General features: G+C 36.9%; 1 protein-coding gene across 2 annotated transcripts; it reads left to right on the forward strand.

Annotated features, from left to right (window-relative positions):
* The first annotated feature begins 497 nt into the window (after nucleotides 1-497).
* On the forward strand, nucleotides 498-22,342 carry LOC103713397 (heterogeneous nuclear ribonucleoprotein Q-like). 2 transcript variants are annotated; one of them, XM_008800309.4, is made up of 11 exons: nucleotides 498-1,109; nucleotides 10,135-10,601; nucleotides 10,698-10,787; nucleotides 10,964-11,203; nucleotides 11,697-11,918; nucleotides 11,994-12,339; nucleotides 12,442-12,626; nucleotides 12,741-12,808; nucleotides 12,891-12,940; nucleotides 20,672-20,730; nucleotides 22,001-22,342. In XM_008800309.4, the coding sequence occupies exons 1-11, from the start codon at nucleotides 1,094-1,096 to the stop codon at nucleotides 22,070-22,072; spliced, it is 1,815 nt and encodes a 604-aa protein (XP_008798531.2). In that variant the 5' UTR covers nucleotides 498-1,093; the 3' UTR covers nucleotides 22,073-22,342. The 2 variants fall into 2 exon arrangements, with proteins under 2 accessions (XP_008798531.2, XP_008798532.2); XM_008800310.4 differs by having other exon boundaries at nucleotides 20,675-20,730.
* Nucleotides 22,343-24,538: the final 2,196 nt, after the last annotated feature.

Raw genomic sequence — 24,538 nt, forward strand, 5'->3', positions numbered from 1 at the left:
CAGTGGGGATGCCGAAGTTCAGCTAGAGCGGAGGAGGACTCGAGGAGTGCGCGAGCTTGAATCAAGCTTAAGCATATAAAGTTACAGCTCTGTTAGGGCCAAATGGTAAATATTCAGCTAGCCCATTAGTTCTATGCAGGCTTGGGCCCGACTTTCTAAAAATTTTCTGTTGTATTTGGATTGGCCTACTGCTGACATAGCGGGTCCAGTCCAATCAATAACTTCTCCTATCCCACGTTCTTTATTTGAATCAGACGGTTAAACACGCCCCGGAAGTGGCCCACCCCGTCAAAGGCCAACTAAATGTTCGGTCTGGATCCGGGTACCCAGTGCAATACACCGCAAAGACTCCACCTGACGGTGATAATGAGGTGACTCCTGTACCAGCATCTCACCACGTGATCTGCGGCAACCATCCTCGCATCGCCACCACAGCATTCACACCCCCAAATATCTCCCGAGCGCCTAAAGCCGCACTTCTCCCTACGACCATTCACCGCTACCCCCGCTCTCTCTCTCTCTCTCTCTCTCTCTCTCTCTGAAACCCTAGCTCCCTCGATTTCCCCCTCTCCCTCGCGTTCCCCCTGAGATGCCGCCCCGTGCTGTGAAAAAGGTCGCCGCCAGGAGGCGGGCGAAGACTGCGGCGGTCTCGAATTCCTCGCCGAGCGTCGTCGAGGACGAGGTGGTTCCGATGGGCGGAGGACCCAACCTCCCTCCGCCGAGAATAATCTGGAGGCGGATTCTGCTCCTGCTCTCAACTGTAAAGGAGGAGGGCGGTGGTGGAGGAATATATCGCTCCACCGGCCGCCGTAGAAGAGGGGAAAGCCCCAAAAATTGGGGGCTCAGGATGAATAGATGCGGCGAAGGCCCCAGAAGAAGTAGTGATGGAGAAGATTGAGGAGGCGGAGGCCGTAGAAGGAGAAACTGTCGAGAGGGTTGAGGTAGAAGTAGCTGTAGAGAAGGTTGTTGAAGAAGTGGCATTGGGGAATGTTCAGGATTCTCCAAGCAATCAAGTGGAAAGCGGAGAACCTTTGAAATTTCCCCGGAGTTTCGACTGAGGCTAAGGGACCTGATAATTGATGGAGAGAACCAGATGGATGTAGAGGAAGGTATGTTGGTTGTCTAGCTTTCTCGCCATCAAATACATGCACTTTAAGATCTTGTTTCTATTCATGCGTGTGTGGACTGAATAAGCCAATGGAATCATTTCACTTATGCGGGATTCTCTTTTAGAAGCATATGTTTAGTTCTGCAAATTTCCTTCTGAACAGACCGTGTCCATTTTTTTGAACAAGTTAAGGCTGTAAATGTTATTATCAGCTGGTGCAGGCTATGAGCAAAAGGAAAATGAGGGAAATGAAGGAAACTAAGAACTTAACATATCACCCACACGTCATTTGTATGGAGAAAAAAATATGTAAGGCAGGGAATAAGGAGGTTATAGTATATATTGTCCTTCCGTCCAACACGGAAACATCTTTCCATCCCTCTTCCATATTCTTTGTAATTATTCAGTATAAAAGACAATAATTTTCATGGAGGACATAACCAAAGAGATATGGATGATTATGAGACTTGACTTCCTAAGTTTGTAGATGACCACTATGATCCACCAGAACAACTTTTTGCATACACCATTACCTTGATCGACGTTTTTCCCTATGTCGTCACTTCCACTATTACCAAAGACATAGCTGCAGCTCTCAAACCATTCCCTCCATCACTGCTACCATGAATTTATGCATTGCCTGTGCCCCATACTACCATCAAACTGACAACATTTATGTGATATAAGACTATCATTGCACCTACCTCCATGTCACCTTCTTTGGTGCCGCCAACATTGCTATTGCTACAACCATCTCGTTTGGTGGTTTTACACCAAAATAATTCAATTCTGGAAACATGTTTTTCACCATTTTAAAGTGTAGTATATCATTTTACCGTTTGATGACAATTTAATTCTTGTTTTGTTGAGGGATTGAAAAAAGTAGGAATAGCTGTCCCTAACCCTTGACATCTTCAAGATCCCTCTATTTTTAGGCTAAGGAAAAATTGCAGTTTGAATGGGAGTTGGTGGGATTAACTCAAAAGGTAATGTTTTTTGGTGGGTTTATGAAATAACCCATCACTCTGGATTATACTGCAACCAAACATTGCCTTAGGTTATGGCAACCTGCATATTCATAATTTTTAACTTACATCAGCCAAACTTGTATAAAAAATTTTACTTATCGTTGAAATTTCTTTCAGATCCAAATATTATGAAAACTCATTAACCTCAAAACAATGCAATGTTTCCTAATTTTGATGAAACATAAAAATGACAAAATAAGCACATGTCATCCATATACACGAGGCTTGGCTGAAACTCTAAAACTAAATGTGGTTTCCAGATTGCTTATTATTGAATTTGAGACATATGAGTATTGGTATTTGATTATTGACCGAGGCTTGGATCTATTTTGTTTAAATTGCTGTTTCCTGAAGTTGGCTAGTCTTTGTTGCAATTTGATATTTGTGTCTAATTTACCATTAGCTTCAATTTGCTACTACTATTCAGATCTGAAGAGAAGTGGTTGTTCTAGATAGTCCATGCTTTGTCAATTATCAAGGGCTGACTAGCTGAGTCTTCAACTACCAAGAATATGAATACATTCCTGAGTTGGAATTTCTTAGCCACAATTTTCAAAAATCTTTCAACCGAGAACTTCATTCATGATACATTGGAATATAATTTTATTTATAGGCTGTCAAGCCATGCATATATAGCCATTAACTTCTCTTAAACCATTGCAAAATGTTTCCTCATAAGTTGATCTAATACGGCTGATACTCTTATAGCAATCTAGTCCTTGTATGTTGACCTACTTTTGGGCCTTTATGATAGCCAAGCTTGTTATGAATTTTGAACCAAAATGAATCAGCAAGCATGTGCATTGCATGTGGTTGTACAAACATAGAAAAATTTATGAATTATGAAAATGTGCATGTTAATATTGACTGTTTTAGAAATTCAGTAATTTAGTTTAGATATTTTTGTTCCAAGTTCACTCTAGATATTAAAATATCAAAAGTGATATGGCAAATTTTTATGACCAAAAGAAACGCAGAATAGTGATAGGATGTAGGCCTCACATGCATGACACAACAATAGAGGGACTGGAAGATTCCACTCGGCCAACTCCTCAAAACCCATGCTTCCAATGTTTGAAACCCTAGCTGGGAGAATTGTAGCTCTTAGGAAAGAACAACATTCCAAGGAAGGTCTCTCAAAGACCTTCAAGCCTTAGAACTAGAGGCTTCTTGGAGAAGCTTTTTCCATCAACACTGCTTGTCCCTTTTCCAAAAATCCCCACAAAATAACTACTATTACAAATATAACAAAGAGATCATGACTCAAAAAAGGGTGGTTGTTGGCGTTGTGCGGAAGCGTGTGGATCCCTGATATCCGCTAACCTAGGGCGTCTCCTAGGGCGTCAGGCCGCGTGGGGAAAGAAGGAAGAAGAGATGGAGGATCACAATCACAGACTAGGGTTTTCGTGGAGAAGAAGAGGAAGAGAAGAGAGAACGTGGGAGAAAGTTTTCTGGCGGCTTCTTTATTGCTCAAGCAATAATCCAAGTGATCCCTCTAAAACTGATTACATCAAGCCTTTATATAGGCACCCAATTTTAGTCTAATCATACACCATCTCAATCTCCCCCTAAGCCACATTAGAAAGCACTCAACCCAAGTCCATGACTTACATGGTCTCCCCTTTTGAGCCTAAACGTGGCTCAAGAATGACTTAGACCCTTTGAGACTTAAAAAATCTTGACTTGGCCCGCTTCACGTCTGAAAATTCCGTGAAAACAGTGCTCGGGTTGACTCCTGCAGCCCTGGGGTCGACCCCTGAAGCTGCCCAGAAAACAGCTCTCAGATTTTTTCCTGTCGCTCTTAAGGAGTCGACCCCTGAAGTCCTAGGGTTGACCCTACACTGTGCCAAGTCTTCACAGCATGCCGGAGTCGACTCCAAGTCTCCCGGAGTCGACTCCAAGTCTCCCGGAGTCGACTCCAATACTATTCACAGCCCAGAAACTTGTTGTTTTTCTTTGGATGCGCCACACTTGAGCCTACAATAGTCTAGTGTGCAAGGTTTTTGCCTTTGCAGCCTTTAAAGGGTGAGCCTTGGCGCAATTAGAAGGTTGCTCCACTGTGACCTGAAAGTCATGGGTTTGAAACACAGAAACAACCTCTCTAGACATGGAGCAAGGCTGCGTATATCTAACCTTCTCAAAAGGCCGTGACTCAAAAATTTTTCCTAAATAAGACTAGACCAGAACTGGAATACCAAAATCATGAAAAATACCCTTGGACTAGATAGACGCTCAGAACACGCTAAAACACTACTGACTCTTACAATAATATTAGCAACTATTTATGCATTTACTATTACTATTTTTCATCATTCAGTCATTATAATCATTGTTGGTGCTACTGGCTGAAATAAGAGGAAGAAAAAATAATATGTTGGTTTCACAATGTTGTTGTTTGAAAGCAATGAGGGGCGATGTTCAGCCAACTGGAATTTTCGTTCAAAACATGTTGCACGAGACTCCTCCACTGGTGGGGATGCGACCCATGTAAGAATCCTTGAGTTAATGGTTGTATGACCATGAAAAATTTGATATGGTTTTTTGCTTGGGCCACTGGCCCCATCTTTCTAGCTTCCAGAATTATGTGCTGGTGAGGGAGGTGATGATCAAAATGCTTTGTCCAGCCTCTTTAGTCATAGGGATAAAAAAATAAAATGGACCTTTAGAAACAAAAAAGTCAAAGATAGTTCAAACGAGTTTGCTAGGATGGAGTTGGAGATGGATAAGTTCAGTTAAAGTTCTTAGAGTATGCTGAGCAACTAAACATGATTTTTCCATTATACATTTCATCTGCCATAATAATAGCCTTTTAAAGTACTATCTGAAAATTAATGGCAACTCCGGATGGAATCAGTAGACCCATGGACTCATCTCATTCCCATTATTTTCTATGTGGCATGGCAATGAATGAAATGAATTTATTAATAACGTGGTTGTTCAGTCACTTTTTCAAAACATTGGGGATCAAATTTTCCTGTATAGGATACGTACGATTTACTTGGACTGGTCTAGAGAATATTATATTTACATGTAATGCAAATGAATAGAACAAATTAAATAAAATAAAAATTTTAAATAGTAGAAACTAAAAACAAATATAGACATATATCAACATTTATGGATTTTAATGTGCAATATATAAAATGTAATGCAGAATATTGAAAAAATAATATATTCAAAAATAAAATAAAACGTACAAATTAGTAGTACAAATCAGAAAATAGATATGCAGAAACAAAATGCAAATAAAACATGCTTTGCATGAAAGAGAACAACAAAAAAATGCAAAATAAAGATAAACAAAAAGTAAAAGTAACTAAAAATGCAAAACTAATTCTGTAAAACCAAAAATATGCTATACACATTAAATCAGAAAGTACATAAGTAGACTGAGGGATGAAAATTTCTTATAAAATTAATATATGATAGGTATCCACCACCCTTGACAAAATGAAAACCTTTTCTTTGATTAGTAATATTTTGTACTTAATTGCCATTTTCCTGATCAATGCGCTATTGAATGAGTGTGAGTTGGTGTGATGTTGAGAGTTGTGGAATGCTGTGCTCAAATAGGAAAGAGATGATTATATGGAAAAGTAAGTCAAGAGGGGGTCTTATCAGGGCATTTCTATGTGAATGTGTTGAGAGAGAGGGAGGAGAGGACGAGGAGGAAGGATCATAAAAGGAGATTAGCAAGCATGGTTGTTAGGATAATAGGGGGAAGAGAGAGAAGCAAGTTGTTGTTTGTTTAGGAGCTGATTGTTTTGATAAAAAAATCAAACAAGAGAAGGGGAGTGGGCATGCACACATGATTTGAGGCAGAGATAATTGGATAGGGGTAAAGACGCAGCCGGGCGCCGGCGGCTTGTTCAAGTGCCCCCCGAACTTTGACCATCAAGTCGCTCCAATGCCGTCAAGAAGAAGTCTGTCTCAAGTCATGCACAAGAACAAAGAGCATACCAGAAATTTGTGCTTACTGCTTCCCGATTCTACCAGAAATTTTATAATATAGGAACTTGTTACGAGTAGATTCATTGGATTAGTTCATCAATAGCCTTAAGTCAGAATCTTATTTTCTTTTGACTCTGCACCATTGATTCCACTATGATTATTGATCAATAATCAATAATGAAATAAATTGATCGAGACCAACTTCAGCCACTATTGCTAGTGATAAAGGTCAGAGAGAGGGGATCTAATCATTTTTTGGTTCATCATGTGCATATCTTTAGAAAAGAGAAGAAGGTTGTGAAGAGGTCCGGGGTTAGGATGTGGGTGAGAGATCTTCAGGGCGCCATATTACATGACATGCAGATATTTCTTTCCAAATTTACTCATGGTTAGTCATCAGATAATAAATGATTTTATGCGAGCTAATTTGCACAAAAAGGTTAAATTTGGCAGACCGAAAGTCCGTTTTTTCTCACTCTTTTAAATATAATATGGATGAGTACTGCTGCATGCAGAATGAATATTAAGGCAACAAAATTGTTCTGCACAACAACTGAATTTCAAAGAATATCTAGTATTCTAGGAAGGGTTCTGACATCAAGCTAAGGAAAAACTGTCATCTACAAAGTTGCTCATCTCCAATTAAAGTCACAATTGCATGGCATAACGTTGGTTTATGTTGTGGTTTAAAATTTACTGAAAATTTATTATATCTTTCAATAATGTTTTGGCCTTTTTGGTCTGCATTATTGTATGAATAACTTAAACAGCTAACTCTTTAGCCACATTTCATTTTGTATCCAACGAATTCCTACAGGGTCATTAGAAAGGCATAGTTTTGGTCGATCAAGATATATAGTGTGAGGAAAGAAATTATGCATGGTTCCATTTCATCTTTTATAGTCATTGTCTTTTTGATCCCAATGTGTTGGACATGAGTAAAAATGTTTTAGAATTGTAGCCTTGCTTAACACTGAAAGCTATTTCAAAACTAGATTCATTTGGCTCCATTCAGAAATAGAGAATGGCACCCTGGTGCGCAAGGCTCTTGCCATTGTACGGTCTAAGGAGGTTCAGTATATGCAGCTCTACCTCTCGTGTGTGGATAGGCTATTTCTGTGTTTAGAAAAAGAGAGCTTTAATTTAATTTTATCATTGGATCAGTTTTGGTGGTCAATGCAGGAGTTGAAAGTAGTTCAAAGCAGTTGATTTCTTGAGATATGCTGTTTTTGTAATTCTAGTCTTTCTATTTATGTTCGTCGTCTTTTAACACTTATCTTGATTGGCATTTGGGCTTATGCGGTCCTTGCAAGGTTTTGGCAGGTGAATGACCATAGATAACATCCTGAACATATGTTTGTGCAGAAAATAGAGAAGTAAACAGTAAGTTTGTTTTCTGACACCATTTTCTCAATAGTATATAAATGCTGTCCCAAGTTTCATTGGGCTTTTGGAATTAGTGTCCTTTGAGTTCCTTTCTCAGCTTTAGGTGTTCAGTTCTTTTTAAATTTTTTTAACTTCAGACTTTAACAATCGTATGCATTGCTTGCAAGTACTTTAATGCGGGATTGTCAATTGCAGCAAGAAATTTTGGAAGTGGGACATCACACATGACTTACATATTTGATTTTGTTAAACTTAAAATCATCAGTGTATGTCTTCCCTTCATGCCAATCAGGACTAGAATGTGGAGGGCTTATCTTAGGCTATCATTTGTAGATCATTTTAAGAAATAATGAGCATATAACCTATGTAATGCGTGAGGTACAGTTTTTCCCCCTTTTTTCAATATTCTTGAAATACAATATAGCGTAAAAATATTATTTCTCAAAGTATACAATCTCTTTAGGAGAAAATAGATGTAAAAAATTGAACTTTGAAAAACCTATTTAGTTAAAAAATGATGCAAATGAAACCAACTATTATGACATTAAAAAATGTGTAAGAGATTCATTTATCGAAATAAGAAATTTATTTATTAAGAGATAAGGTATTAAGACTTTATAAACTTTTTAAGAGCAATTTTTTATTTTGATAAATATGATTAGTTCTTACCAAAAGTAGGAAGTTTGATGAGTGACAATAGTCATTTTAGATATGTATAATAGACTGTCCAAAAAAGAATCATCTTAAATAAGAACCCTACTTATTATGGTCCAAAATCAAGAACCGTATTAAATAAGAGCCCTACTTATTATCCAAAATAAAGAACTGTATTGATAATATTATTAATATGGGCATTCACATGGAAAATGGAGAGCTTAGGACATGCTGGGCTTCCATTTTAGTTATATATAATAGATAATGTGTTGTAAGAGATTCATTTAAATTTATTTATCAAGAGTAAAGGTATTTCGATTATATAAACTTATTAAGAGTAAAAAAAATTATGATAAATATGATCAGTTCTTATCAAGAGTAAGGAGTTTGATGAATAATTATAGTCATTATATATATATATGTATATATATGATATACTATCCAAAATAAAGAACTATATTAACTAATACTTATTACCGAAATAATGAAACATATTGATAACATTATTAATGCGGTCAAAAATAAAGAGCTGTATTAAATAAGAGTCTACTTATTATCCGAAATGATATTATGAATATGAATGTCCATGTGATGGCACAAGCTGAGCATCTGTTTTAGTTATTTATAATAGATGTGAAAAGGGAACCAAGCTTTAGGTAGTAAGGACTCAGGAATTTTGGAAATTGACCTAAAATATAACTAGAAGAATGGAGAAGTTATTAATGATGAAAATGAGAAAGCTAACAGGTCAAATCCTCATGTGATCCTTCCAAGCAAGGAGTTATTGGTATACATGCTTGTAGTGCTTCATTAGATGTGTTATGAAGTTCAGGCCCTTCACTAGTGATTGTCTGTGGATCTTTAAACATTTCAGGTGCATAAGGATATTGGATTTTGTCAAGATTGAAATAAGAGTAGTTCTTCATCTAAAAAGGTTGCTTAGGGTACCTGAACTTACTGACAGTGGGTCATGTCCAAGGGGTTTGTTTTGAGGATCAGGGTGATATGTGAAATTTCTCCCATTGGCTTTCAGTCAGATGTCAACCATTGAATTGGTGGCAAGTACTAGGACAATGCATATTGGACAAGAGAGGGGCTAACCATGAAACTTAAAAGGCATATTGGCAGGTTAGACGAAAACATTAGTGATTTAAAAGGATGATCTGATGGGTGAAATTGAGAAACTCTTTGCAAGAGTGGAAGATGCTTTAGACAAGCAAAAGGGAGGTACATTGTGAGGCACCTTTTTTCCCGCAAGATGCTGCATGATAATGTTTGGAAGACATTCTTGGGATTTTAAGATTTTTGTTTACGAGTCCAAAGTTTTGGCTTTCTGGGTTTCCCCTTTTTATTATCTTAAAATTTTTAACATGTTTCTTATTTGAATTGCAATTTAACTGATGGAAAGGCAAATATATGGTATAAAAAGATAAGGCATTGGCAGAGTTTCTGTACTAGATTTTTAGGATGTAAATTTGTTTATGCTCTCTTTCGTTTTTTTCGTTTTTTTGTTTTGAGACTAGGAGGGGCCGATCGCTGCCTTTTCCTACCCTATACCTACACCACCCTTAGGGGTCGACTCCAACCAGAATCGAATCCCTGCCTTCTTGCCCAAGTGGCAAGTGGTGATGCCATCTGAGCAAGCACTCAGTGTTAACTTTTGCTTATACTTTGGAAATAATGCGAGGAAGTTGTATCACAGATCTTTTAATTATGCAACTAACGCTTACATTCAAGGCACAAAGCAACTAGGGGGAATTCTTTTCTACACCTCATAGTTTATGATATGCATGAACAGATAACTGTCATCCACATTGTTGTTACCAAAATGTGTAATATTTCACTGTTGTGTAATGAGATCAATTACTATTTGAATAAATCTTGTATGAGCATGTGCCTATCTACTATGTTGATTCTGCCTTGTTTAGTTTCTTGTTTGAATCTAAACCTGTTTGCTGGTGGTGAAGATTAAACATTGCTTATACTGAAATTTAATTTCTTCCTTAGGTGCTGAAGTAGTTGAAGGGGAAGCCGTGGAAAGTGAGGTTGAAGGTGTTGATGAAGAAAGGGATGTTGGTGCTGGTAAAGATGAAGGGGCTGATGGGTTAGATGACGCTGATAACAGTGAAAGCTATGATGATGGAGAAGATAATGAAGAAGTTGAGGAAGAAGATCCCTCTTTATATATGCAGGCAGACAATGAAGAAATTGAGGAGGAAGATCCCTCTTTATATATGCAGGACACTATGACAGAGAGAAAAAAGCAGAAGGAATTTGAGATATTTATTGGTGGGTTAAATAAAGAAGCTGTTGAGGAAGATTTAATGCATGTCTTTGGTGTGTTTGGGGAGATTCAGTCTGTTAGGATAGTTAGAAATCTATCAACACAGAAAAGTAAGGGGTTTGCATTTATTCGTTACGCTAGTGTTGAGCATGCGAAGAAGGCTCTTGCTGAGCTAAAAGATGGGACAGAGGTTCAGTTTAAGTCTTTAAGGCTTTTATAAATAATTTTGTTTTATATGCAGTCAACTTAGTGTACAAACTTTGACTTATGGATATCGTTTTGTTAGGTGAGAGGGAAGCAGGTTGGAATATCAGCTAGTCAATATAATGATACCCTTTACCTGGGAAACATCTGCAAGACTTGGACAAAAGATCACGTACAGTATTTCTTGTTCCCATTTATTTGTACCGTTTCACTTTTGCAACTTGTCCAACATTTTTGGTTTTGATGTGAATTCACATAGCATTACTGATTTGTTTATTATAGTGTTTTTTTATTGCAGCGCATCTACTTAACCATCATGCTTATACTGTCTAAATGGTGTGCTTCCAGGTGCTTGAGACATTAAAAGGATATGGAATTGAACAAGTAGAGCACATACTCTTGCCTGATGATCCCAATAATGAAGGGAAAATCAAAGGTTTTGCTTTCCTTGAATTCAATTCACATTCTGATGCAATGGCAGCATTTCAGCGGTTAAAAAAACCAGATGCTGTATTTGGCTGTGATAGGAGTGCGAAAGTTGCTTTTGCACAAACTCCAATGCATCCAGCTGAGGAAATTTTGTTACAGGTAAACAATCTTTTTTGCTTGTAGGCATGCAGACTTATTGCATTAGTTGTAAGACCATGTTTTTCTTAGTGTGAAATTTGGATCAATTCTATCAACTTTTGTTGTTTCTTGGTGCTCCTGTGTAACTTGTACAAGTAGGGCAAGATGTTTGTATGAATTTTGTGACTCGGAACCCTTATGGTTATGCACTGGCACATCTGAATGCAGATGTCATTGGAACCCATAACAATAGAGTATTGTGAGACGTTGTTATAGTAGAAAGGTTTTCTACTATTATCTCTGTAATGGTAGTTAAAATACCTACTGATGGGAAAGGTTTTCTTGTCCTCTATTTAATATAATACTTGGAAATATGCAAGTTAAATTGTATATGACTTGCTCCTGAGGTACCAAGCCATCTGGAACATGTAACTCAACATATTTTGCATATGTTTTATAAAATGTTGCTGATAAGTTTTTTGCTTGATAAATAGATTATTTAGTCTGTCTGCAGGTTAAAACTGTATTCATTGAAAGTATTCCAGTCTCTTGGGATGAAGAAAAAATCAAAGAACTTTGCAAACAATTTGGTGAGGTAGAGAAAGTACAACTATTTCGGAAGTTCACAACAAGTAAAAAGAAAGATTTTGGGTTTATTGAATTTACTTCTCGAGAAAGTGCTGTAGCTTGTGTCGAAGGAATAAACAGTGCTCAACTTGGAGAAGATGAGGTCAAGGTAAGGTATTTGAGATCTCATCTGATGTTTCTGTTACTAATCTTAGTGGAGTAACTTGGGTATTGCAAGTTTCAGGTCAAAGCTAATCTTGCTAAGCCTTTGAATAAGAGAAGGCTTGCTAGGCAGCGTGCTCGAGGTGGATTTAAGGTTAAGAAGAATGAAGAAGTTTCTGAAGAGGCTGGCCAATCTAAGAAGAAAAAACATTCCAAGTCAAAAGAGGTTCTTGTCAAGGCAAAAACTCAACACAAATTAAAAAATGTTGAAGGGAGCAAGTCATCTAAGTCCCAAGGCATGGTTGCAAAGGGTAAACATGGTCCTCAACTAGCACGGCCTGCTAAAGGTAAACGACGTGGTAGGAGGAGCATGGACAATGCCATTAATGACAGGCCATCAAAGAAGGCACGTAAAAATCGCAACTTTGGTATGGTAAAGCTGGTTATACTATGTTGTCATTTTTTTTTGTGTTTCCAGATTTGATAGATGTGTGCTTAAGGTTATGTTTGGTGTGTTTGGAGACATGCAGGTAACTTGCATGGTAGACCTTCTAAAGGCTTTGGCAACCAAAGGTACAGTTACTCAGGGCTACCGGAAGTAAACCCTGTCGTGCAACCTACCACCTATGCTCCAAGATATGCACAATCTGCAACTAGATACCAGGCTTACACTTATGCTGGACCTTCTGGTTCTAAAGCTCGTCAGTCTGATCTGGTAAACATGAACCTACCCCAAGCTCCTCCAGCACACACACACAGACACACCTCTTTCTCAGTTTTCTTCCAGAATTCTAGGTTAAGCATGTTGTTGGTTGGCGGTTCTTTTCAGGAACCTCATGCTGGATGTATTCCTGCAGCAAAACCTGTTCATTATAGTTATGGATATGAGCAAAGAAGGTATGCCCTGTTTGTGCTTCCAGCATAATAAATGTTTCACAATGTCAATTGCTTATATATGTCTTTTGTTGTGTTTAACTAGGGTTGGTGCTTATGATAGCCAAGCAAGGAATGGTTCTGACTTTGCTGGAGGTAGCATCTGGCTCCTACGAACACATCTTTTAATTTGTAGCCAGTTTTTTTTTTATGGTTTTAGCTCTTAACCAATATTATACAAATTTTTTTGAACTCCTGTTCATCATCATCCAACCCTTTTCTATCATGGGTTTGGCCATGGAGCTGAATGTTTTGTATGTTTTATTCTATTGCAGTATGTCATTACCTTTTCGTTGCTATGTGATTGTCATTAGAGTTAAAATCGGCTGCTTGCTTAGTACATTATCATTATGTCAATTCATCTATGATACATATAGCTCCTATTCTGTTAATTCATTCGCATTGTTTTGCATTGCTATTGTTTCTACATAATTATGTCACTAACAAAAAGGAATATAAAGTTTGTTATTCTCATTATATTTATGATATTATGTGATTACACTTCTAATCTTTTCTTGTAAAGATGTTATTTATAAAAAAATGTATCCTAATCCAGTGATTTTTAATATAAACCAAAGCAATAACCAGGAAATGTTGTCTCAACTGTTTAGGGCCACCTTTATGAATCCTTGTTCACTTAGAATTGCTATTGAGGGCTGGATTTTCTCAAAATGTTCATTCATGTTACATTTGGTGTTTGTCTCCTTTTCCTACATCCTTCAACAAAGATTAAATCTTTTCTCACTAGAGCCCTCTTTAAATCTCTATTGTGCATGTTTATACCATGTCAAATTGATTCTTCATCATTTTGTCCTTAATTTATGCAACTCAGACAACTCTAATATATCTATTTCTAACTGTATCATTCTTTGTCTTACCACATATCCATTTCAACGTCCTCTTTTTTTTGTGCTAGATTTTACTCAATTTCTTGGACGCTTTTTGTTATAACATCTTGCACCATGTTACATTGTAGATGAATGTCTTGAGCCGTATGACATCATGGATGTTAATGCCATTTGATAAGTTTTTGCCTCTAAGTTGCCAAGATATTATTGATTAGAACATACCATAGAAGCATCTTTCCGTGCCATCCAAGGAGCATTGATGCTATTGCATGTGTTCATGTATCTCTTCATTAGTTTGTGTAATAAATTATGAATAACAAAACACTCAATTCTGTAGCATCTCTTAATTTCGATCTTGAATTGAGCTTCATTATTCTAAGATTTACTTTGATAGCTTCATTAATATTTAATCTTGTCTGTTTTCTGATCAATGAAGACTATATTTGCTGCAAATATGTCACAGTAATTTTTCATAGAAATAAGGGTAAATTCCTATATGTTTTAGTATAAAAAGATAATGCTTTATGCTTATCCTTGGTGTGAAGTTATTGTGATTGAGATGTATTTCTTGTGCCAAAACCAATTTAAGCACTTGCCCTTACTTGGGTATACATGTGAATAATTTTAATGTATAGCCTATGTACGTCTTTCCTTCTTAGATTCACCAAGTTACCTTTCTTGTAACCTTAAAGTAAACCTTTCCATATTTTTCTATTAATTGCCTATGAAGGCAGCCAGCATTGTAAGCTTTCTGGCCTTAAACCAAATTGGTTCTTTGATGTTGTTAGGGGCAGATTTAGGGGATCCAAGAGTCTAGTGGGTCATGGCTTCCCTGCCTCATGTGGCTGTCCTACAAAAGGCTCCCTTTTTAGTTGCAAAACCATCTAATGGTCCATGTTTCTTGGTGGGAAAGAAGATTGCTATTCCAAGACTCTAGAATCATAGTATCAATCTTGGGATGTCTATGACTCCACATTGATTTCCCATAGTAGCCTACCCGGTTTCCTATCCAATCTGGTGCCCATATTAGGGTGGGGCTCCTTGTATCCCAGTTCTATAAGGATTAGGAAATCATAAACAACAAACCCAACAGCTCTATGTTTTCTTTGCAAAATTGCTTGCTTCCTCTCAGTACTGACAAAGGTCTAAGACTCAACTCTCAGTCCTTACGCAAAAAAAAAAAAAAAAAAAAAAAAGCTCAAGACTACTCTTGGTTATGATAAAGTGGATCATGTCCATTGCTTTTTGTCTTTCCCTTGGGGTCACCTTCATGCATAAACTCCAAGGGTTTTTTTTCTGATAAGTTCTTGTTGTTGATGGATTGGCTGCTCAAATCTACATCATAAAATTCCTTTTATGGTTATCAACTTGGTGACCTGCTACTCGGGGGAATAGGTAAATACATCCTTAGTTTCTATTGTTCATCATATTTATTTTTTCCTAAATTATATGCATGATATAATTAATTGATCCTATAGATTTTGAGAGAGTTTTATTATGTAGGTTCTTGTTAATCATGTTGAAAAAGGAAAAACTTGATGGCCTTTATCTTCTATTTTCTCATCTTTTTAATTTACTTGGTCCAGCTTTTCATGTTGTAATTGCTCAAAACAATTATATTTTTGTCCAATAGTATTTAAATATGTTAAACAAAATATTCCTTTTTTTGTATTTCTTAGTCAAGAGCGTTACTATTTTTATGAAGTTGAAAATTACTTCTCTTATTAGGTGGAATTTTGATATTTTCAATTTATAATATGCAAAATACCCCATCAAGTTGAATCCTAGTTTTGCCCTTGGTTGTTGTCATTGTTTTTCTGAATCCTTATTTAGTTACCTTGTCCCATAAATCAATTAACATAAGTCCAAGATATTTAGAGCAATTTTGCATATGTCCTATATTTTTACAACTTGGTAATTGATGCTTCTTGGATCATTCGACAATTTCATGGTTTTCAAAATCTCATTTAATGAGCTAGTAAGTCAAGTTAGCATAATATCTTATTATTTTCGAAACCCTAATTGATATTCCATTGAGGATCAAATGCCTCACCTGTTTTTGTTCTTTGTAAAACTATCTCGATTTTAGGTTTACAACATTGTGCAAGGAGAAATTTGACAACTAGTTAATTGTAACTCTTCTATCAAATTTCTTTAGTAGAATTTTCATTTAATGGGTTTTGAAAATAGCATTTTCATCTTTGTTTAGTCTGGGCATCTTTCACCAATGAGGTGCTTCACAACTCCTCTCACTTGACATGCCTCTGCCCCCAACACCAGCCCCCCTCTCTCACTGCCTCAAGCATGGTTTAACATACCTGTGGAACGGGACGATACCATTTCAGCCAGAAAACAGCACTGAGACCCCTCCACCCTGGCCCTCAAAACACATAAAAACAAGGCAATATGGACAGGGTCGGGTTGGCAAGCGCCGGTGCAAACCCCGGTTCAGCTGATATGATGCATGAATTGTGTTTCTTGATTGCAAAGGGTTTGCACCACACAGTTCATATGACATCCTAACGAGCACAAATTTTTCTGAAAATATGGGGAGGTGGAGTGGGAGGCCCTGCAGCGTGTCATTGCACCCATTTAGGCATCTCATGAGAGGCTCAGCTTCTCCTTTTGCCCAAACCATGAGAAAGAGAGGGGGAGAGAGATAGAAAGAGAGGAGAGAAAGTGCGGAAGCGAGTGGAAAGTGGGGGAGGGTCTAGACGGGGATGGGAAGCCAATAGCATGGAATAGGGGGTCTTCAGATTTGGCGAGGCCCTTCTTCCCAACTGTTCTTTTGAATGGACAAAAGTTGGCCAAATTTTTTCCGTTTTGCTTAAATTTTGGAATATTGTAGGGTGGACAACGCCCTACAACATGGTGATTTTTATTTTTTATTTATTTATTATAAATTATTAATATTTTTGGATTATAATGTTAATAAAAATAAAATAAATGGAATTTGGGTTTGAAAATGTGTGCCTGCTACAATTTGTTGACCCAGATGTCTATGAGTGCCTAAACCCTCTGTTTGGGATTGAATTTATAAGGCAAATCATTATACATTTTTTTTTCAATACTATACTTTAATTGTTACTTTATGTATAAATATTCACAGTTTGTTGATCTATGTTGACTCAGTCATTGAGTGTTGGTATTGATATTGACACTCCAATATCTCACATCTATTGAAAACACAATTAAAACACTAAAATACAAAACAAAATCACCCCAATGCTGCTATTATGCATAGAAACAAAAAACTTGAAAAAGCAAAAAAAACCTGGATCATTACTTATTGCAAATGCAAGAATTGAATCTCCCACTAAATTCTTATCACCAAATGGATACCTGCAATGTACCTTTTCATATCCTAGATCATGTTTCCCTACTTGTCTATTAAAGACACAACCTACAATTTTCCTTTTCCCCTTTAGAATACCTTGCATTGATGCATTAATTTCCTCACAGAATTGCTTCTGATTCTTTCATCCAATATCTACTTGTAGTACACAAGCATTGAATATATCACTAATTTGTCACCTAAAACTAACTATATAGCTTTTAGCGTATTCTTCGTCTTCTTGATGATTACAACTTAGTCTTTTTTTTATCTACTATTATTCCAATTCCATTTCAATTATTATTTTCCCCTACATGTAAAACTTTTTAATCATTGCTGATGTTATTAAACTTCTTACTTTTTTCCTTTGGTTTCTTGTAAATAAAGAAGCCCAAGAAATAAAGAAGCAGCCATTTTAGTTCTTCTTTGTACCATGTGTCCAATAGCTTGTTAGTCTTTCCAGCACTGATTTACGTTCTCATTGGCAGCAGTGGTGCCGCATTGGCTGCACACAGGTATTTGGTATTCTATTGCATTAGTGCATGCCAAGCACCGGTTGACATTTCGTGCCAATGATAGGCTGTTATGTCATTGACTGGCGACATTTTGATCTTCGCCATCTGGTCAATGTTCTTACATTTAAAGTAGGAAATCAAGTTCTCTTCTTTTTGTGAAATAAGTTGTTCTCCCTTTCTTTTTTTTTAATATCTTATTTACTTATACAACTTTTCCTTGTCTTGATGTGACGGATGATAGATTTATTTAGCACTCAAAACTTCAGAATCCATCATATTATGTCTATATGGACTGTTAATAGTACATGATTCCTGAATGCTACATGTCCTCTACCTGAAAATACCTCATCAAATGTTCAGATCCAAGAAATTATTTGTCAGCTCAGCATAATGTCTTCTTTGTGGTTAGCTTGTCAGTTGGCACAGACAATTGCTGAGCATAACCCATTGGTGGAAAACTATTTGCAGCATTTTTTTCATTTCAGCCTATGTGGATGCCTTTCTCAGTGAATCTTTACTACTTTTGATCTCAGTCCTGTCACATGTGATATGCCCCCTTCATTTTTGCAGTCTCAACAGAACTTTGTTAGAAACTGTCAGAGCTAGACAGTGAGTCAACAACATTTTTGGGATCAGAGGATTACTCTTTTAGGTTGAAGTTGCATTTCATGTCCTTCATGTATCATGAGGACCATTCTAGTCTGTGTAGGTCTAATATATGATCCATCAGTTGTGTCCATTTAGAATACATGAGTTGTGCCTCAAGAAATTAGATCTGATGCTTGCTGTCCATATGCAGTTCGTAGTGGTTGGATTTTGTTGATGTAGAATATCTAGGCTGGTCTAGCAGTATTTAGCTTGCCCGTATGAGGTATCCGTATGAGGCATCCAATATATTCTATCTTCTAAAATTGTAGGATGGGAGGAACATTACACTGGTTGTGGGAGAATCTTATTGGTGCTTTTATAAATTGAGGTTTTAGATATTGCTTCACCTTGATCAGATTGTCTCTCTTTGATTGACTCTACTGTGGAAATTAAGTCTCTGTACGAAATTGTTCGTCTGCTCCACATGATCAGGCTTGTCTGCTTGCTGACTTAATCTATCTTAGTGCAGTAGATATTTGCCTCCACGTTTGCTATGTGTTTCCACTCCTTGATTGCATGAAATTAAATATGGATAGAGCCACTTTGTAATAAATGAAGGCAATTTTTCAGGGTAGCTACTTGGGTCATCAGACTAGGAATTCAAATGTCATTGGTGAAGATCTTAAGGGGGTTTCAAGAAGTTGTTGTCACTTTGCTTGTATTTCTGAATTGTGTGCAGTTTTTTTGGAAGTTCCTAAGAGGAGAGAATGAGCTCATATGAGTCTGGGAACAGAACTGCAGTTTGTAGGTTGACTCTAGCAGTTTGAATTAGGCTATGGTAAGTTCTGTGTTGATACAGTCTGCAGAAAAGAGGAGGAACAGATCAGGAGACTTGTGAAGATGGACGGGGGAGGAAAGAAGGAAATAATAAACAACAAGATACTCAACAGAGAGAAAATAGAAGTTGGCTGAACCTAGCCTCATCCTGCATGTCTTTTTTTTATGATTAAAAAATTCTTACTCTAACAGCTTTTAGAAATAATTGGCTTACAACATGATGTGAGGCTACTTGAGGCTTTACATGCAAAGAAACATATGACTAAAAGATATTGCAGAATATAACTAAAAGGTCTAGCTAGTTGCTCCATAAAAAATCCTCTTTTTTTTGGTACCATTCCATCAAAAATCCTGTAGTCATCTCTTAAATTATGAAATAGATCCTAGAGACTGATGTGCTGTAATTTTAAAAACAGTCAGAAATTTATCCCTTAAATGAATGTTAGGGCATTAAACACACATATCGTTGCAAGGCCTTTGTTGGGCTAAAAAATGCTGGAGTTGCTTTCAGCTTCTTTGCAAAGCCCAAAAATGATCCAAATTTGGGACTAGCATTTCCCTTTTCTTGTGGAAGTGCTGGTTTAGAACGAGCAGGTCCTTGAAATCTTTGCATAGTCTTTTCATTGATCACATCCATTACCTTGCAAAAAACTGATCCTTGATGATTCACGTGACTAGCTGCTTATGCATTTGAGCATCTTGAGTGTTATCTAGACACTTGGCAAAAGTGCTAAGCATCCAAGTGCCAAGTGTCCTCAAGTGTCAAATATAATGGCATCAAAAAAATGTAGGCATCGGGACATGGAATGCATATTTTATGTATCTATGTATATTTGTTCATTTATTGTCCAATAAATAAAAAGAAGAAGAAACTGAAAGGGGGAAGGATAGGTATATTTCTATCTAACAGACGATGACGATTAATTTAACTACGATAATTTTATACTTTTGACATAATGTCACTTGAATTGTCCATATAACTGTGACAACCTTCCATTAAATATTTAAGGAGGCTTTGCTTAATGGTCCATATAACCTTGAAAACTATATATTGAGAACATATGGACATTTTTCTTTGAAGTGTCCCCATATAATTGATAATTCTATATTAGAAACATAAGGACACTGCTTAGAGTGTGCAACACTTGAAATTAAGAGTTCCCTGCATGACACAAACTAAGTCTGCAACACTTGAAATTAAGAGTTCACTAATGTCATCAAGACACTTCAAAACAGATTATCTAGCCATGTCAAGGTATGCCATACTGTGACGAACCAGGCGATACAGGATGTATCGTACCGGTACTAACCAAGTATATGGCACAGGAAGCGTACCGACACTTGGTACACCAAACCAGCCATCGTACTAGGTGTACGGACATAGTAATAATTTTTTGAAAAATTCAATTGATTTAACACTTTCAAGAGCGATGTGGGCATGACTTTTGGTTCTTATCTTTGGAAGGACTTTCCAAAATAAAAGCGCTGTCTAGATTGTAGGACATAGTATTAAGTTTAATCAAGAGAAAACTTCTAAATTATGCTTCTTTGCAGTTGGTAGTCTGCCAGCTAGGATTTCCTTAGGGTATGCTTTGTATCAATGTCTCTGAGTAATTATAATTGGTTCTTGTACTTCTGATCTAGTATGTATTATTGCTGCTGTTCCTTTTGTTACCTCCATACTCATTTCATCTTTATGATGCAGCAGCTGCACCAGTTACTCAAACATCCTATCCTGGGTACTCGAGCTATGCTGGCTATGAGGTTATAATTCTTATCTCTGTTATGCTACCATTATAGAATTTATGCAATTTTGTCAACATAGTTATATATTGATGGTTTCTTGTTAGATCAAATTAAGATAACGAGCCTTGGAGATGACGGAAACTGAAGTGTTGAGCATATGAACTGGATGTGTGAGATTCATGAAATGAGTTTACAGAAAAACATTCCTTTCATGAAAATAACCTTTTTTTAAGATATAAGAATTGATTTTTCTTTGTGGTAATTGAACTTCGCCTATCTGTAGATGTTTTAGATACACTAGCAACACATGTCTAGGAAGGGTAAGATGATGAGCAGAAAAGATAGACTTGACAGCGGGCAAAGCTCAGTAGGCAATGGAATCCTGGTTTTATATGGTGTAGATATTTTTCTTATTTGGGTTTTTTGCATGAATATGTTTCTAAAAATTCAAATTTATATGAATACCCTCTTAAAATTTCAATTTATTTTTGTACCCTCATAAAATATTGTTTTTGGACAAATGCCTTAATATAACGGTTCTTCTAACACCGTTAATAAAAGATATTTTTTAATTTAAAATAAAATAAAATTTTGAAATTATTTTTTTGTCCTTCATCGATCGTCTTATAAATGTTTCTTTTTACATATTTACCCATTAAGAATATTTTAGTCATTTTAATTTGAAACCATTAATTTTTTAACGGCGTTGGATGACATGGGTATATATGCAAAAACAATAATAAAAAAAAGTGTAGAATAGAAAAGCAAATATTTTACGAGAGTATATATACAAATATTAATTTTGGAAGGATATTCATGTAAAATTCAATATTTAGGAGGGTATTCATGCAAAAAATCCTTCTTATTTTTATGTAGGAAAGTGAAACACACCTTTTTTTTGGGGGGTATGTATTTGTCAATACATGAAAGAATTTGATTTGCATGGGACCTGACATTGCTCGTAGTTATTTCCAAGAACTACGTGATTTTTTTAAATGAGCAATCCTATGACAACCCCATCTTGGCTCATCTTCCTCACAAATCTTGACATGCTGATGGAAGTTCCGGTGTAGGCTTTTAAGATTGTGCATGCCAAGGCACATGGCCCTCAATATTATAGTTTGATTATTGAGGGGATGGTGTTGAGATTTGCCAAGTTTTGATTGCTATAGCTTTGTTCTTCTCTAATTCAGCTGTCTTCCCCCGCCTCTTTCTCTCAAACTTATTTCTTGAGGCCACGGGAGTTTACCTAAGAAGTTCTCTGCAATGCCTTTGGTGTTTCTTGCAGGCTGGTTATGCTTATCCTGGGAGGGGGGCGTATGGCAGCGGTGCTTATGCACCTCACGGATCATATTACTGAGATGGGAGATTGGTTGGCTTGATCTAATAGTTTGTATTGGCGCCCAAGCTCCAAAGTGGTGAAAATTATTACATCTTTGTGTCCTATAATTTGCCACATGAACTGTCATACCGTTCTGTTCTCATGGTCATCCTAAAAGTTGGAAATTAGCTCCTTTGCAATCACATGCTATTGCGTTTTCTTGTCATCCTTTCTGGTTCCAGTGACAAAGATTTTACTCCAAGCAATGCACAAGATTTTTATTTTTAATGGAACCTGTTTTGGTGCAAATCATCACTTTGAAATCATCTGGTAGTTGTGTTCGGTAAATGATTTTTATTTTTAATGCTTACCATTGGTGTTATCATTGTTGCAATAAGACAATGGGCATTAAAGAGGGTACTGACCATTCCCATTCTTAGATGCGGAAGATATTGTCTTTGCAAACAGCATATAATTCAGTGGCTGTTCCATGTCTAAGATCCGTCAGGACGTTTGGAGCTAAATTTTGAGCCAAGCCCTACCCATGAGTGATTGGATTATGTTGCGTCTGGATGGAAGACTTCAAAAAGATAGAATGGGACTAAGGGAAATGCAAGCCATTAGATATCTTCATATATGTTCGAAAAGGATTACAACGTAACAAGCTAGTTCAGCATATCATCCCCTAATTATTAGAGAACACAGAAAAGTGCCAAGTTCAGCAGGATTTATAGAGAGCGTACATGCACCGAAGACGAAGCCTCTCAGAAGTTTACTGCTCATATATACCAGCTGCATTAGTTAGGCTTCAAGTAAACTCCTATTGCATCGATTAGCCCACCATCACATCTGTAACACCCAGCCCTCCCCCCTGCACGTGCGTGCATGGCACATAAGAAGAGGGAAGGCGACTCCCTCCTCCCGAGCTCATTAGATGGAATCCGACTTTGAGATAGATTCCAGCCTCTTTGAATTCTATTTAGAGCCTCCCTAACTTCTTTTAATCTTCACTGGTGACCCTCAGGCACCAAATTAGAGTTCATCGCCGGATTTTTCTTCAATTTCTTCTTCGAATGCCAGCCGCCCTGGCACTTCGGCTACACTCAATTGCTGCCGGAAGTTGGTAAAAACTCAAGTCTTTTCAGACTTATACCTTTATGCTCGAACAAGATAAAGAATTGTAGCTACCCTTTCTCTCTCTCTCTCTCTCTCTCTCTCTCTCTTCATATTGGTACCATTTTAGATTTTTGCCATATCTTTTTGTTTGTCCTTTTTCTACCCATAATTCTCTTTGGGAGGGTTTCGCCATGTCCATTCTAACTTTTTCACTAAGCCTTATTGCTCCTGAGGCCCTTTCAGATTTCACTAGGTCCATTTAAGTGTACCCGAGTGTTTTTATCATGCCCCTTTGTTTTAGGCTAGTCGATTTTTCTTGTAGAGTCATGCATTTACTCTTGAAAATAATCTACATATGTCTTTTAGAATACCTATGGATCATCACTTTATCTTTTAAAGTTGTCTTCTAGCATGAACTGTGTTCCTAGCTAAAAGTAATCAGATACCATGCTTTGAGCTCATGGAAGCGAGTTAAACTAATCCAATTATGTGGGGATCTTCTATTAGAGTAATATATGTCCTAAAAGCCTTTTGCATGTAAGTATAAGCATTGTATGGATTATTGCATAGATTTTTTTCCTCTCCATAATCAGAAAATGGTATAGGGTAAGAACCATACATCGGTTTTCAAGCTAGAAAAGAATCCATGAGAACTCTAGGAGATTTATCTAAGTGGTCAAAATATTTACTATAGGAATGATTGGATATTCCTAAGTGTTTGAAATATGTTCACAACTATAGGCGATCACCTATAAGGTTGCTAATATGGAGAGTAACTTCTTGAAATTCCTTCTTTATTGAGATGTGACCTCGCATGAACACTCGAGTGTACTATCATATTGAATAATCAATACTGACAATCCACCTTTGAAAGCATTGTTAGGGGTTGTGAACTAGGTGCATAGCTTGCTAATAGTCCCTTGACCCAAAGGATGAGATATTTTGCTATATTCTTGATGTCAGTAAATTTGTGGCTAAACACATTTATCGATAATGATACCTTAGGCTATGTCCTTGATAGGAAGCACAATGATTTATTGGACTTAGATGCAAATGAGGTTCTAGCTATCTGACATGAAAACCATGATATAACATAGTGTCTATAGTAGAAGTTTCCTCTCTGAGCAAGCCAATCAGCAACCTAATAGACTTCTCTTAAAATATGAGAGATACTAGCAGAAATAAGAGAGCATATCATCATGTAACATCAGCATAGATCCTGCAGAAAATTGGCATTAGGCTTCTCATCCTTGAACATTAGGATCCAAATGATGGCTGTCCATGAGACTCCCTTGACCTAACAGATGTAAGGCTCAGACTCATCGAATATATTATTGCCTAGACTCACCGCCCAAGCAACTTTTAGTTCAACAAAGCTCATTAAATAGG

The sequence above is a fragment of the Phoenix dactylifera genome, unplaced genomic scaffold (assembly GCF_009389715.1).
Source record: "Phoenix dactylifera cultivar Barhee BC4 unplaced genomic scaffold, palm_55x_up_171113_PBpolish2nd_filt_p 000097F, whole genome shotgun sequence".
Lineage (NCBI taxonomy): Eukaryota > Viridiplantae > Streptophyta > Magnoliopsida > Arecales > Arecaceae > Phoenix > Phoenix dactylifera.

What these genes read in the sequence shown, in the direction of transcription:
- LOC103713397 (XM_008800309.4), top strand. An exon ending in AGCTAAAAGATGGGACAGAG is followed by an intron (nt 10,602 to 10,697) that starts GTTCAGTTTAAG and finishes TCGTTTTGTTAG; the next exon opens with GTGAGAGGGAAGCAGGTTGG. An exon ending in TTGGAGAAGATGAGGTCAAG is followed by an intron (nt 11,919 to 11,993) that starts GTAAGGTATTTG and finishes TGCAAGTTTCAG; the next exon opens with GTCAAAGCTAATCTTGCTAA.